We start from the raw sequence: 14,952 nt of genomic DNA on the forward strand, positions 1-14,952 counted from the left end.
GCTTTATTCTCAAACATGAAAGCGTTCCTTGGTGTATTGTGTCCGTTGGCTTCCAGTTGGGCAAAGCCTAGATTTTGACATTGTTATTCCTGTATTCAATTCCCTCCACAGTCCCGATACACCCTCTATGACCTTTTCCAGCACACTATCTTGCCAGTGCCTTAGCATACTCACACACCAATAAATGAAATTCCCTGCCTCAACTTCTCCACATTTAAGACGGTAAAATCCATAAAATCTGTTGTTTCGCCCAAGCGTTTGAGGACGTGGTGCATTAAAGTTGCTATATAAACGCGAATTATTCAAAGGAATAATTCCAGCCATAATCAAGTACTGTTAACAATAAACTCAGTTGCTAGCACATATAAATGGTAAAGTAAAGCGCAACATTGGGAAAGGTGATAACGCTCACACGAAGATAAAGGGATGTGGAGGTTGCCGCCAGAGGCTGGATGATTGCTTAAGGAAAATGAAAAAAGAAATTGTAACAATAGCTAAGAGAATTCCACATATAATATCCGGCGCCCTCTGGTTTTACAAAACGAAGGAAAAATAACCAAAAGACGTTTTTCTTTTCTTGAATTTCGCGTTTTGGTGTTTAACAGTTTAATTATTCATATTTTGCTTGAATTTTTAAATTGTTTTGCCAAGTCAACTACATTGCAAAAGTAACCTTTAAAACGCAGGAACCTGCGAGAGACCTTTAGTTAAGGTCTTCCTTTATTACTGACCACTACTACAAAGTTAATAAAGAGAGATTAATTCTAGTTAAATCAGAAATGTATATATAAAGGACGAGATCATGATTTTGCCACAGATGTGACAAAAAAGAATGTTTTACCCAAGGATCAAGTCTCGTCGTTGGTAATGTTCTAGTATTGCCAGTAACTGAGAATATCCAGACTCGTTAGCTGAAGCTAATCTGACATATTCAATATTTTTTGCAATGATATTATCTTTTGTATTAAACATCCTCAGAAATTTAACTTCGGTGTTTGACACACAATATTCTGTCAAGGGTATTGATACACGCAATGCTTGAATCAATAGTATTATATTGTTAATGAAGTTAAATTAAGAAGTTTTAAGTATAAGGTTGTTCAAGTATGAAATAGCTACTGAGAATAAAAGGACTCCCACGGCATATTAACACAATAAGCTGAATCCAAATGCATAAACTATTCCCTTCTAAAATTAACAGTAAATGCAAATCATCCTGCAAATTCGTGGATATTAGGTTAGTAACATGTAAGTACTTAATTGATAGGATAAATAATGTCGAGATTGTAGTTTAATTGTATTCCCTATCTTTAATTCAGCGACTTTTATGCAAATTGCCACGCGGAAAATCAGGTACTTCCGATTTTACATTTTTATTTATTTCCAAAGTAGTTTTAATGTTACATTTGTACATCCAAGAAGCTTCTTTCTTTCGGCAATTCAATCACAGTTATTAAAAGAATTTCTAATGAAATAATCGACTCCGGGCCATCTGTTACACAGAAACGAAATAGTATGCGAAAATACTGACGTCGGTTTGGGCACGCATTCACAGTATTACTCATATCTGAGAAGTGATTTAAGTACTCAGACGGTAGGCAAATATAGATCTTGACATTTCTGCACTCAAAGATTGATTCTTTAATTCAATTCGTCAGACTAAAGGAAGACTCGTTCACCTTCGAATTCCCTGAGGGCTATTTTTGAACCAGTGAAATACCTGCACTGTATCGACCCCTCGGTTCGGGATATAAATTGCGCGGCATCAACTGGACTTTCATTCAGACCAAGGCTTTGAATCGCAGACATACAAACTGCTCCTTGGTGAAGACCATCCTTATCCGTCTCCTTGTCAGAGGGAGCAGCAGCCGCTGTCTATGCGTGTGTAAACAGCAGCTACTCTGAGCCGGTCGGGGAAGGAGCGAGAGATCTCGGCGATTTCCGGGATCGGACGGAAAAGCACGAGTTGGACTGGGACCAGCTGGTGGACACACTCTTGACACAAGCGAGGAAAGCGCACAGACGGTTCAACTCCCGTCACTTGAACCTTCGCTACTTGTCCTCCGCGGCTGCAGCTCCATACAGCCGGAGCCATAGTGGCCACTACCCTTCCCCGCTTCCAAGATGAGAAGTCACCGGCTGCTCGCACTGACTGCAGTCCTCCTGATTTTGGCAGAAGTCTTTTGCGAAGAGATCTCTCCAAGTGAAGACACATCACTTTGGCTTGCCAGAGACCACAGTCAGGTAATGTTGGAGGTCACTATCTGCGACGAGAAAAAAGAAAGCACAAATTTGCAATTCCAATGAACAGCCAGTTCGCTTTTAACGCCTTTAGAGGTTCGTGATGTATACTGGTCACTTGTGGGACCAGTTCTCAAAATAGTTTTGCTTTTACATGTAAAAATTTTAAATGTGGTCCCAAAATCTTCTGTCATAGACGAGAATGTCAGTTGCAGTTAAAAGACGATACATAAGACATATCCATTGCGGTGGTAAATCATCGGGGTTTCATCAATATTGGGTCAGAAAGTGGTTGGTAAATTTAAGGAGATTTGATGAAAGTGGATTTCTCGCTGGATACTTGGGAGGGAGTAGTCAGGCGTGGGTGCAATTGTACGCGGTCAATTCACTCAGAGCTACCCTTTTGGAATCAAATTGCCGAGTGCATGAAAGGGGTGCTTCGCAGATCCCACTTCATTCTTATAGAGCATAGACTCGTACAGCATGGAAACAGGCCCTTCGGCCCAACTCGTCCATGCCGACTGTGTTGCCCAGCGAGTAAACAGCTGGTCCCTTTCATTCCCAGCTAGGTACCGGGAACCTTATTATTTGGCCACATCCTGTCAGAATATAAGAAAATACTACTCCAGCCCAGCGTCGACTGCAACAAGCGGCGCGAAGGATGTAGATGCGAAAGGTTCAGAATACAATCGGAACAAAAATGTAGCAACAGGTTTCTATGGAACCTCACTCCCATAGATTAGACAATGACAGATGTTCTGCTAAAAGAGCGACTGTATTTATATGTGGCTGGGATAAATCAGTGTGGAATTTTAAATCTATGTAAAATGACAGTGATGGGAAATCAGTTATATCAGAGCAACATGCTGCAACTAGGCTTTGTGTGGGCAGCAGCAAATCCACCAGACCTTCCCAGAATACAAAAATCCTGCCGATCTTGGAAATCCGAAATAAAAGCAGAAAGTACTGGAGGTACTCAGTCAGGCATCACCCGCGGAGAAACTAGGGCTAACTTCCCGGATCTTTTCATCAGCATCTGTTTATTAGAATTATTCCCAGACCATCTCTGGTCAAATAAGTGTGATGATATGCAATCTGTTGGGGCTTTAATGCGTGGGATCCACGGGTAGTTGTACCGTGAGATAACAAAGACACGGTCAGTATTCGAAACGATTGTTCGTAGTATAACTTAATTCAGTGATGGCACATCGATTGTACGAAGAAGCGGCACTTGATGGTGAACAGAGCAGCGCAGAGCCAAGACCAAGGGGTCCTCTTTGGCGATTTGTAATTACAGCACGATGCTTTTAACAACGTGCTCTCCTGAGATAACACCTTGAAAGTCACAGAATAGGATCATATAGCGGAAGATAGGTACAGATTTGTGTTCATTTTGTTTTTTTTCCCCCTATCTTGGCCCGCTGCTCCCGTCTGCTGCACCGCTACTAAACAGGTGATAAAAAGCCAGTGTGAGTTCACAACTGATTTGTCCTCACCCTCTCCAAAATGATTTGATTTCAGGAGAAGCGACTGAAAGAGAAATCTGTTCGGGAGCTCCTGCGCCGAATGATCAGGAAACCGCCACCTGAGCAGTTCTTTGGCTTAATGGGGAGGCGATCACTAGGTAAAGCGTTCTTTTGTTTTGTAGCATGACTAACTAAACTAGGTTGGTTGTAGAGTTTAGCCACCAGCAATATTTCAGTGGTACCTGCCCATTCTGTTTCTAATGTCAACCTATAAATAAATGTTAATGGCATTTAACACAAAGAAACCAGATTTTATGGATAAAAGTAATCTACCAGGAATATACAACAAGGCGAATATAACAAAATAGAAAGGTTCATGCCTTACGGTAGAGAGCAGGTTTGGTTAGATTCTGTATTAACATTTTAATTATTGATCTGCATTATGTTTGAAGATCGTATTTTACAAACTCGAAATGTCAAATGTTCGTGATTATAAATGTGTTACATTTTCTACTTGGTGCGAGATGTATTTCAAAGGGTTGTTTAATGACATTTTCTGGACTATTGTTAGAGGTGCCATTGTTACAGAAATTATAGTACAGAAATAGTTCTGTTGCTCCACCATTCTTTCAATGGTGTTAAGTATTCCAATCCAAAACCCTAGTCCTTTTTATGTATCTTTTATATTTTCTCTTTTTAAATTCCCACCTTTGATTGCGCGCTGTCATTAATACTGAATCAAGAAACTTACTTTAGAAGTAAAGAAAGTACGCGTTAGAGGACAAAAAGCAATCCGTTTTAGTACAACCATGCAAGTTCACAGCAGATCATATTTCAAGGTTTTAGAACTGAGAATTCCACGCGACGTGCGATCTGCAGTCTAACAAATGATGTAAAACCCAATGCCTTTGTGGAAAATACCTCGTCGCCTTTCTTTCCGTTGTGTTTTCCATGGTTGCAAATGCAGAATCCTCAGAAGGGCAGTGTTTTGTACAACGCTAGGAGCGAGCTGACATCTCGTGATGTAATTGCTGTTGTGCGCACTATCAAGAGACCAACTGTGGCGTGTTTTTGTACTGAAATGGGAATAGAATATTTTATGAGCTATACATAACAAACCATAACATATCATTCAAACAAAACCTCATTTTGATGCATTGTCATGTGATCAATACTTCTGAAAGTAATATTTAACAGTTTAACACAGGGATCGCTAATTGTAGAGATTTACCACTGAAGAAATATCCTCAAAGAATTCCACAGTTAGTTATTTTGAAGGAGAGACCCGGAATAACTAACTCTGGATCAACATCACTAAGATTGTTTGATCACCTTGTAAACTGGGGATGATGTGCAGGAATATAGTCAGAAAACAATGTAGCTTAAAGAGCTACTTTTGTTTTTTAAAAATGGAACTCACAATAGCATTTAGTCATTTTCACTCAATTGCCTAACTAGAGACTGTGAGTAAAAAAACTAAATTATTCAAGTGTTATAATTTATGTTTTTAGTAGAGTATTGGAGCATTACATATCAGTACAAAATATAAATGTACCCGGGGAAATGATAATACAAAGTAAGGCTGTTGGCTCACCATGAGGTGCTAACTCTTTACACGGAGTTATACATTCTAGTCCAAGCCATGTCCTTTCTATGTATCTTTTCAAATAAACATCCCACCTTTTTATACTCTACCTCAATATCCACATACATTGACCATGTTCTAATAATGTTTCCATGGATCAATTCTTCTATCTTCATTCTTTATCAATGAATCTGAAATGATGTATCCTTGTTTTTGATTTATTAACTCCTGTAAACTACCCTTCACTATCTATTGTCTCTGATTTTATTTTATACTTTGGAAACTCATTGTATCTTTTTCTTCTGAAAATAGCTTCAGTATTTTGACTCAGTACTATAAACAACTTCAATATTAGTTGTCTTGAGTAGGTCATCCAAATATCCAGCAAACAAAGACATACTGGCACAGCCCTGAGGGACAAACCTGATCACATTCAACCACAACAATAAAAAGTAAAAATCCGCTCCCACCCCCCCCCCCCCAATTCTGTTTTATACCCTTTGGTTACATCTCCATTAATATATTTCCCTTAATTTTCATTACATATGGCACCTATCAAATTTCTTCTGAAAGCAATACACCATATCTTTATACACCATTGTCTTTATACACTCAATGATTTTTAAAAAATTATTTTAGCTCTACAGTAGGTGCATGTTGATTGCTCTTGATGAGTTCCTGTGATCTTTAGTAAGGAAGTAGGGAAATAATTGGCTGACAAGCTGAGCAGTTGCCGGCAGTGTCAAAATAAATGTTTTACATGCTATGCAGTAGACCCAGGTTATATGACCAGCTGTTTGACCATTCTGCAGAGTGGCAAAGGGTATCTTTTTATTATCCTGCCTAATTAGAATAAAGCTGTCAGTATCATTTAGAGTGACCCAGGTTCAATCCTGACCTCCAGCACTGTCTGTGAGGAGTTTGCACATTCTCCCTGTGACCATATGGATTTCCTCTGGGTGCTCCAGTTTTCTCCCACATCCTAAAGATGTATGTGTTGGTAGGTTAAACTGGCCACTGTAAATTGCCCCTAGTTTGAGGGTAAGGGGTAGAATCAGGGGGAGTTAAGAATCTGAAGAGAACAAAATGGGATTACTATAGGATTAACGTAAATGAGTCTTGATGGTTGGCTTGGACTCGATGGGCTGAAGGGCCTGTTTCTAAACTGTATAACTCTGTGACTCTCTGACTATGACTGTGTATTGTCTATTAACATTAGAAATATCCAGATTTAAATTCAGAAAGTTCTTAGACAATTCATTCCACAATTTATCTTATTTTTACTTGGCTTTGTATTGAACCACAGTTATATTACAGACATACTCAAGGTCTCAAGTCTCTTGACTCTAATGTAGCATTTTGAATTCTGAACTTTGGAGCCAATGCAAGTACAGAATCATTTTCTGTTAAGTGGAAAAGTGGAACTAGAAGATGATCTTCTCCATCTAAACAGAGCACTATTGCAACAGAGATTTTAATGGGTACATTCTTGGGGAAATTTCAAAATGACTTTCAAATTGTTAATGTAAATATTTTCTAGGAACATAAGGATAGGTATACCAGAAGGAGGAGTAGGTATTTGGCCCCTTGAGCCTTCTCCAACATTCATTTGGATCATGGCTGATCCTGTGCCTCTAGTACAATTTTCAACCTGATGCCCATGTCCCTTGCTTCCCTTGGTGTTTAAAAATCTGTTGACCTTACTGTTGAATGTACTCAATAATGGAGTGTCCACGGCTGTCTGAGGTAGAGAATTCCAAAGATTTACAATTGTCTCCATAAAGAAATTCCGCCACATTTCAGACCCTTTATTCTTAATTCATGCATCCTGGTTCTATAGTCTCCAGGATATTGGCATCTACCCTATCAGTTCCTAATTCTTCTTAGAATCTCATTGTGCGCAGTTCTGGTCACTGCATTACATGAAAGATGTGGAGGCTTTGGAGATGCTGCACAAGAGGTTTACCAGGATGTTGCCTGGATTTGAGAGTATCAGCTATAAGGAGAGGTTGGACAAACTTGGATTGTTTTGTCTGAAGCATTGGAGGCTGTGGGGAGAGCTGATAGAAATTTATGAAATTATGAGAGGCACAGACAGGGTAGATAGTCAGGAGTCTTTTTCCCAGGAAATGTCAAATACTAGCAGGCTTAAGTATAAGGTGAGGGGTGGAAAGTTTAAAGGAGATGTGCGAGGTAAGTTTTATACACAGAGAATAATAGGTGCCTGCAACATGCTGCCGGGGGGGGTGGGGTGGCGATGGAAGCAAATGCGATAGTGATGTTTGACAGGCATTTAGAAAGGCACATGAACATGCAGGGAATGGAGGAAAATGGATCATGTGCAGGCAGATGAGATTAGTTTAAATTGGCTTCATGGTCAGCATAGACATCGTGGGCTGAAGGGCCTGTTCCTGTGACCATAAGACCATAAGACATTCGGCCCATTGAGTCTGCTCTGCCATTCGATCATGGCTGATTTATTTTTCCCTCTCAACCCCATTCTTCTGCCTTCTCCCCGTAACTTGTGCTGTACTGTTCTTTGTTCTATGTTCTATGTTCTATGTTCTATGTATGTCTTTCTGGGATTGCCCCTTACTTCTGTAAATTTCAGTCAGTGCAGGCAAACTTTCCTCAATCTCTCTTCATAGGGCAACCTTCTCATCCCTCCCAAGTCTTCCTTACTTTTGTACTTCAAGCACCTAGTACTCCACCATATAGAGAATCATAGAGTCACACAGCACTGAAACAGGCTGACCTTTGTCCATGCCGACCAAAATGCCCATCTAAACTAGTCCCATTTGCCCATATTTGACACATGCCCTTCTAAACCATTCCTATCCATGTACCTGTCTAAATGTCTTTTAACTGTTGTCATTGTACCTGCCTCAACTACTTTCTCTGGCAACTCATTCCATATCTGGATGAAAAAGTTGCCCCTCATGTTCCTATTAAATCTTTCCCCTTTCACCTTAAACCTATCCCTTTTAGTTCTTGATTCCCCATCCCCGGGAAAAAGACCACCAAAAAGGTGCTCCAATGTGGATAACCACACATTATACTTCATCTGCCAACTTATTTCATCACCCGCTTTACCTGTCCATATTCTTCCTGGATTCTTTGCATCTTTCTCGCCAAGTTTAGTATAGTCAGTAAATTTGGATGAATTACACACAGTATTTTCATCTAAGTCATTAATGTCAATCAGCTCAGAGCAGACCAGGACAGATGCATGGACCTTCCTGAATACCTGTTGTAAAGTAGGCCAAGTTATAATCCAAAAATAAGTATCTTTTTCTTTCAATATGTCAATATGTTTTCAGCAGTGACTCAAGATGTTGGGTATATAACTTCAAAGTCAAATAATCAAAGAAAAAATGGTGCTAAGTGTTTGAATTTATTTATCTTTAGGCTTCATATGAAGATCTGTGCCTTCATAATACCGGCTCAGATCTTGCTGCAATAATAACACTATTATCAACAGTTGCCATTTATGCAGTATATATGTGATAGTAAGTTTTCATCTGTATGTATTGAATTAAGTTTAGAAAGCCAGAAGTCACTGTCAGTGACAGTCTGCTCCTCTGTTGGGTACACTGTGGCAGTTTTTCCCAGTAGACTTGGATGTGAAATCACTGAAATGGTGCAGACTTGGACTGCCTACTCACTAGACCCCAAATAAAAGAAGCTAAAAAGTTAGAGCAAGTGGTGTCAATAGTAAATGAGTTTTTAGCAAGAAAATAAATGACCAACCTCCTTGGCCGTGAAAAATAACTTCCAGCAAAGGGAATTAGTGTTTCTTTCTCTGTCAATGAAACCAAATTATAGAAGAAGAGAATAGCACATTGCCACAAGTATATCACACATATCAGGAGTGTATGAATTTCTAGGCACTTATAGTAAGAATTATTCAGCTGGATAGCTTGAAGAGCCTTGCTCCTTCCTTTTGAGGTTGATGGATGTCCATAGATTTCTTGCAGGTGGTGTAGATGATGCTGCACTGAATGAGACACTGGACTTGTAGAATGCTCCAGTGGCAAACTCACAAACAATCTCTGAAAAACTGTACAGGATTAATGGCAAATTTATTTGCCAATGAGAGCAAACCAGGGTATTGAAATATGATGAAACACCAAGGAAGCTAATGCTTTTGTTTTACAAAAAGATTGATTGCTGATATTTCATTTATTTATTTACTGTTCCCATATTTAGATGTTCTTAATGGCTGGATTAACCATATTTGTTTAATTTCTCCGTCAGAGAATTGAAGCTAATGTGACTGGAACTCACTACTATTATTTGATTTGACCTTATGGATAATGATTTCCAGCTGCTGTGTGAAATAATTTAAAAAGTAGATTATATTACATTAGTTAAAGTTTGGTCTCCAAGGTCTCAGCAATAATCTCAGTTAAGAGGAAGCAAAGACAGATTAAGTCTAAGATAATGGATGTAATTGGTGACCCAGTCAGCAGTATTGAAGGGGAATAATGAATAAGAAATGCTTGAAATCATTCACCTATTATTTGAAACCATTAATCAGGGATGCATTATGAGTACAAATCTATCATTAGATAAAAAGGTTCTACAGGATCAACAATTCAATCTAAGAACATGCTTCCTATTTTTTGGAAGTTTGTTGGAAAAGTAATGTATTTATATTTCTTTTCTAGGGAACAAGCCATTGACTCGCAAAAGTAAGTTTTGAAAAATAGGCTAGTATCTGAGAAAATCCAAATAGATTCTGCAAAAATGTTATGTTTATTTACTTGTAACTTAATGGACTGCATTCGACATTAAAGTCTGAGTTTTCTCATATTCATTGCATAAACAAGATGATCTGCCAGGTCTTTAATTTGTGATGCTATATCATTGATCTTCAAAACTGTTCTGAAAGGATCAAAGAACTTCGCTTAGAACTGAAATAGCCCAAGATTTAGAATGTTACAGCTCATTATTCTTATGGAATATATATATGGCTCTTGACTTCATTTGAGTAAAGATTCATTAATATAGCAACAACCAACATCTGTTGTAAGATTTAGTTTTATTTAGAAGGACAGTCAATTTATTATAGTTAGCCACAACAGTGCACTCAAAACTGAGAAAATCCTTGAACACATTGCCTTTTAATTGCTGGTTCAAGTAGGTAGATGCCGTTAATTGTTGTGGCCCTATAAACAAAAACCATGCTCGGAGAAAAAATTGTGCATGATTAATTATATCAGTAGCTGTTCTATAGTAACCTTTAAGCAATCCTTTTCCAATATGACCTCTTGGTCTCAGAAATTCTCAAGATGGTGAATTAAGTCTCTTCTTTCTTTAACAATAATACTAAAGTCTAAAATTACTGTAATCCTTATTTGGGCCAAATATTCTTTGAGTTAATATCATTTAGTGATTTACATCCTGACATTATACCTTCCCCATTGCAACTCCCTCCCCACACCCCATCCACCACTCTCCCACCACACCCCTTCCCCCCAACACACATACACAAAGTACAGGAAACTCACTAAATCAATGCATTGCATTTAAGAACAATTGAAAAAAAAACAATTCTTTATTGCTTTGGTTCTGCTTATGAAATTGGGAGCTTTTCTTTGTACGGTACTGTAGATCAAACCACTGAGACTAATCTAAGTGATTTTAGGACCAGATACAGTATTTGTTAGGACTGGATTTCACCAGCTGTACTAGTTGCACATTGGATCTTTTGCTTATAGCAGAATTATCTACCATAGTCAGTTCACTCTTTGTTTAAAATCTATATAGATGTCAGGGTCACTTATAATTATTTTCCGTTTAAACTTACCTTAGTTCTACAGAGCTTAATACTTTACAAAAGTCGGGCTAGGAAGTTGTGGGCATGCTATGTTGGCACCGGAAGTGTGGCAACACTTGCGGGCTGCCGCCAGAACATTCTACGATGCAAAGGTGCATTTCACTGTGTGTTTCGATATACATGTGACTAATAAAGAAATCTTATTTTATTTTAATTAACAGCTTTCTATTTTGTTACTCTCCTGGAGCCATTTCTTGAGAATTATTGGACTGTTTTGCCTAAGTCAATAAGCTATTCAGTAGTGTCAATTATAAACTGCACAACAACACTCTAATGGTTTTAAATGTCAAAACCAAATTTGTCCTGTATTAAAAACAATTTCTTAGTAGTGTGATTGATTTCCTGTAGGCTTCTCAGCTACTATAAAAGTAATAAGTATTTTTGTAAGTGTAGAAAAGCCAAGAATACACAATATTCCTCTTTGACACTTGAAGGCACTGAGTTTCAGGTGGTCAGTGTTTATGATGTATGTACACAATATTCCACTTGCAATTAGCTATTAGTCAGAGCAGGAGATTACTTAGTTCCTGTTGAATCAAATTCACACTCAATGTACAGGTCATTAATTTGTTCTAGGTGTTGACAACACTCGACATAAAGGAAGCATAGTTTTGTGCTAGTTAACCTATTACACTTGGTCCCTTGTTTTTTTTCCCTCAGTTTCTTTGTTGTTATAGACTTTTGAGCCAATCATTCAGTCTATACTTGTCATCATTTAAAAAACCTCAAGCTAATCCTCTGCTATAGTAATATGATTAACTTTTCTCAATGTGTTTGATAATGAAGGACTTATAAACCAGGGAATCATTCTTAAAGCTTTCCCATGAACAATTTTTCGGGACTCTGTATCAGCCACCATGTCATTGTAGCATTGAAATTTTGGGGTTTGCTTATATACATTTGTTCTGAAATTCTATGCATTGCTTTTGGTATTGTGCAACAATAATTGCGAGTTTTATGTAATATGTCATAGAGTTGTACAGTACAGAAACAGGTCCCTCGGCCAACAAGGTCCATGCTGACCTTTTTGCCCACCCCTACTAATCCCATTTGCTCATATTTAGGTCTGCATCCTTCAGTGCCTTGCCTATTTATGCACCTGTCTAACTGCCTCTTAAATCTGATTCAACCACCTGCTCCGGCAGCGTTCTCCAGACATCAACCACATTCTGTGTAAAACAAAATTACCCACAGACTCCCTTTAATACTCCTACTTCTCACCTTAAAACTATGTTCTCTTGTTTTTGATACCCCCACCATGGGAAACAGATTTTGACTATCTACTCTATCTATGCCTCTCATAATCTTATATACCTTTACCAGCTCACCCCTCAGCCTCTGTCGCTCCAGGGAAACAAGCCTTTTGCCAAATGGCATCTTTAATAGGAACTCCAGACTAGTCAGTCTCTCCTCATGAGTATAAATCTCCAGCCCTGTCAACATACTGCAAAATCTCCTCTGCATCATTACAACAACATTACTTTTGTAATGTGGTGACCAGGATCATACTATGGCTGTAGTCAGACAAGTATCTTATACAATTCCCTTCTCTATGTCTCAGCCAATGAAGGGACGTATCCTATTTGCTTTCTTATCTACCTTATCAACCTGTCCACTACCTTCTGGGATCTGTGGGCTCTCGGCATGGCCCTCTCATCTTCCTATTCATGGCCATTACTTCCTATTAATAATAAACCAATACCAATACCAATATTCAAGATGCCATTTGGCAAAAGGCTCCAACATCTCCAACAACTAGACTACTTCTCTTTGTTTTCTCTTATTGGTATTGGTATTGGCTTATTATTGGTATTGGTTTATTATTTTCACTTCTACCGAGGTACAGTGAAAAACTTGTCTTGCATATCAATCGTACAGGTCAATTCATTACACGGTGCAGTTACATTGAGTTAGTACAGAGTCCATTGATGTAGTACAGGTAAAAAGTCCATTGATGTAGTACAGATAACAGGACAGAATAAAATGTCACAGCGACAGAGAAAGTGCAGTGCAGTAAGGTCACAACAAAGTAGATCGTGAGGTCATAGTCCATCTCATTGTGTAAGGGAACTGTTCAATAGTCTTATCACAGTGAGCCAAGTTTGAATCAAACACCATTGTTGTTTGGTCCCATAGGCTTTAACCTTCCTGATTAATCTACTATGTGGGATTTTGCCAAAAGCCTTGTTAAAATCCATCTGGACTACATCAAATACATTAACTTCATTGAACCTCCTTGCTACCTCCTGAAAAAACTGTTGGATATGACCTCTTAACAAAACTATGACGTCTATTCTTAATTAATGTGTTTCTCTCTCGATGCTGATTTGTGTGATCCTTCAGAATTTCATCCAATAATTTACCCTCTACTAATGTTAGGCCACTGGCTATGTTTACTTGAACTTTTATTTACCCTTTTGAACAACAATAGTGTAAGACCCATCATCCAGTCCTCGAGCATTATGCTTGTAGAACTGGAAAATGAGTTAGTGACTGTTCTATTTCCTGGGCTACATATTACTTGAGCCTGGTGGGTTATCCACTTTTGAGGTACATCCTTGTTATCGTCCTTGTTTCTCTCTCTTTCCTGCTTTTTGTCAATGTCTTTATCATTCTATTTCTGTGAAGAGAGACACAAAGTGTTCATTGAGAACTTCTGCTTCCACATATTAGCAACTATTTGATAGGGCCACCTCTTTCCATTGTTATCCTCATGAGTTTATACCTGCTAATATTTTTTAATCCATGGTCTTTGCCTTCCTAATTACCATTTTAAGTTCACTTCTGCACCATATATGTTTCTCCAGACTTTGTGCAGTATTTGTAATAAGCTTTCCTTTTTTGTCTTATCCTACCCTTTATGTTCCTCAATGTCCATGGGAGTCTAGACTTGGGCATTAGCTTTTTCTTTTTGGGGAATATATTCAGTAACCCATGCTAGATCTTCTCTGAATACATCCCACTGTTCTGTCACTGATGATTCTTTAAAAAAATGAAAAATGTGATATGTGAATAAGTTAGAATGGATATTGAAAATAATTTGAAATGTCATAGAGAGCAAATATGTTGGAAAAGGTATTGCCAGAAACAACATAACACAGAAGCTGCATTCAAACTAAAGTCAGAACTTCCAGTTCTATTTCATGTATTGTGATAATTGTTATTCACTCAAGTAAATTATCGCATGTATTTCTCATTCAATGATTATTTGGTTAGTCAATGAAAATAAAATGCATCGTCACTAAGGAGAGAAAATTGCAAGTTTACTGATAAACACATTGTAGAATCAATAAGATAAATTGGTAAACTTATTCATAATTTATTTCATAGGACATAAGTTAGAGAGTTTTGTTGGACTCATGGGAAAACGCTCATCAGCTGCTGGTAAGTAGTGAGTGAAAAATAATCTAGTTAAGGTATTAAATAACTTCTTATTGTGGACACGTTTAATATTTTAATCAAATGATCAGATGACTTTAACTAAGTGTCTACTTTTCCTTCTACAGATTCCCCTTCTGAGTGGAAGGCTGTACAAGACTTTGCTCAAAGACATTAATAAAACATGAAAGAATGAAGTTAATTGGTTGGCAGTTATTTTAGTTTGCTAGCAGGTGTCAATAATATTGTATCCTTCACTGGTGTGAGTTGATTATTAAAGCAAATAGTTGTTACGTCTTCCCCCTAATGAAGTTATTTTATTGGCATATTTAGAAATATTTAATGTGAACATTGAGATGCTGTCTGGATAAAAGTGTAATAAAAAGATTTTGATAACGTTCAGCTGTATCAATGGTAACTGGGGAAATGAATAGCCCCTT

General features: G+C 38.0%; 1 protein-coding gene across 1 annotated transcript; it reads left to right on the forward strand.

Moving 5' to 3' along the window:
• The first annotated feature begins 2,119 nt into the window (after positions 1-2,119).
• LOC127570878 (protachykinin-like) lies at positions 2,120-14,740 on the forward strand. The gene is made up of 5 exons (XM_052016778.1): positions 2,120-2,244; positions 3,763-3,865; positions 9,963-9,986; positions 14,465-14,518; positions 14,641-14,740. Exons 1-5 carry the CDS (start codon positions 2,125-2,127, stop codon positions 14,688-14,690), a joined length of 351 nt encoding a protein of 116 aa, XP_051872738.1. The 5' UTR covers positions 2,120-2,124; the 3' UTR covers positions 14,691-14,740.
• The last annotated feature ends 212 nt before the right edge of the window (positions 14,741-14,952 follow it).

This window comes from Pristis pectinata, chromosome 5 (assembly GCF_009764475.1).
Source record: "Pristis pectinata isolate sPriPec2 chromosome 5, sPriPec2.1.pri, whole genome shotgun sequence".
NCBI classification, from domain to species: domain Eukaryota; kingdom Metazoa; phylum Chordata; class Chondrichthyes; order Rhinopristiformes; family Pristidae; genus Pristis; species Pristis pectinata.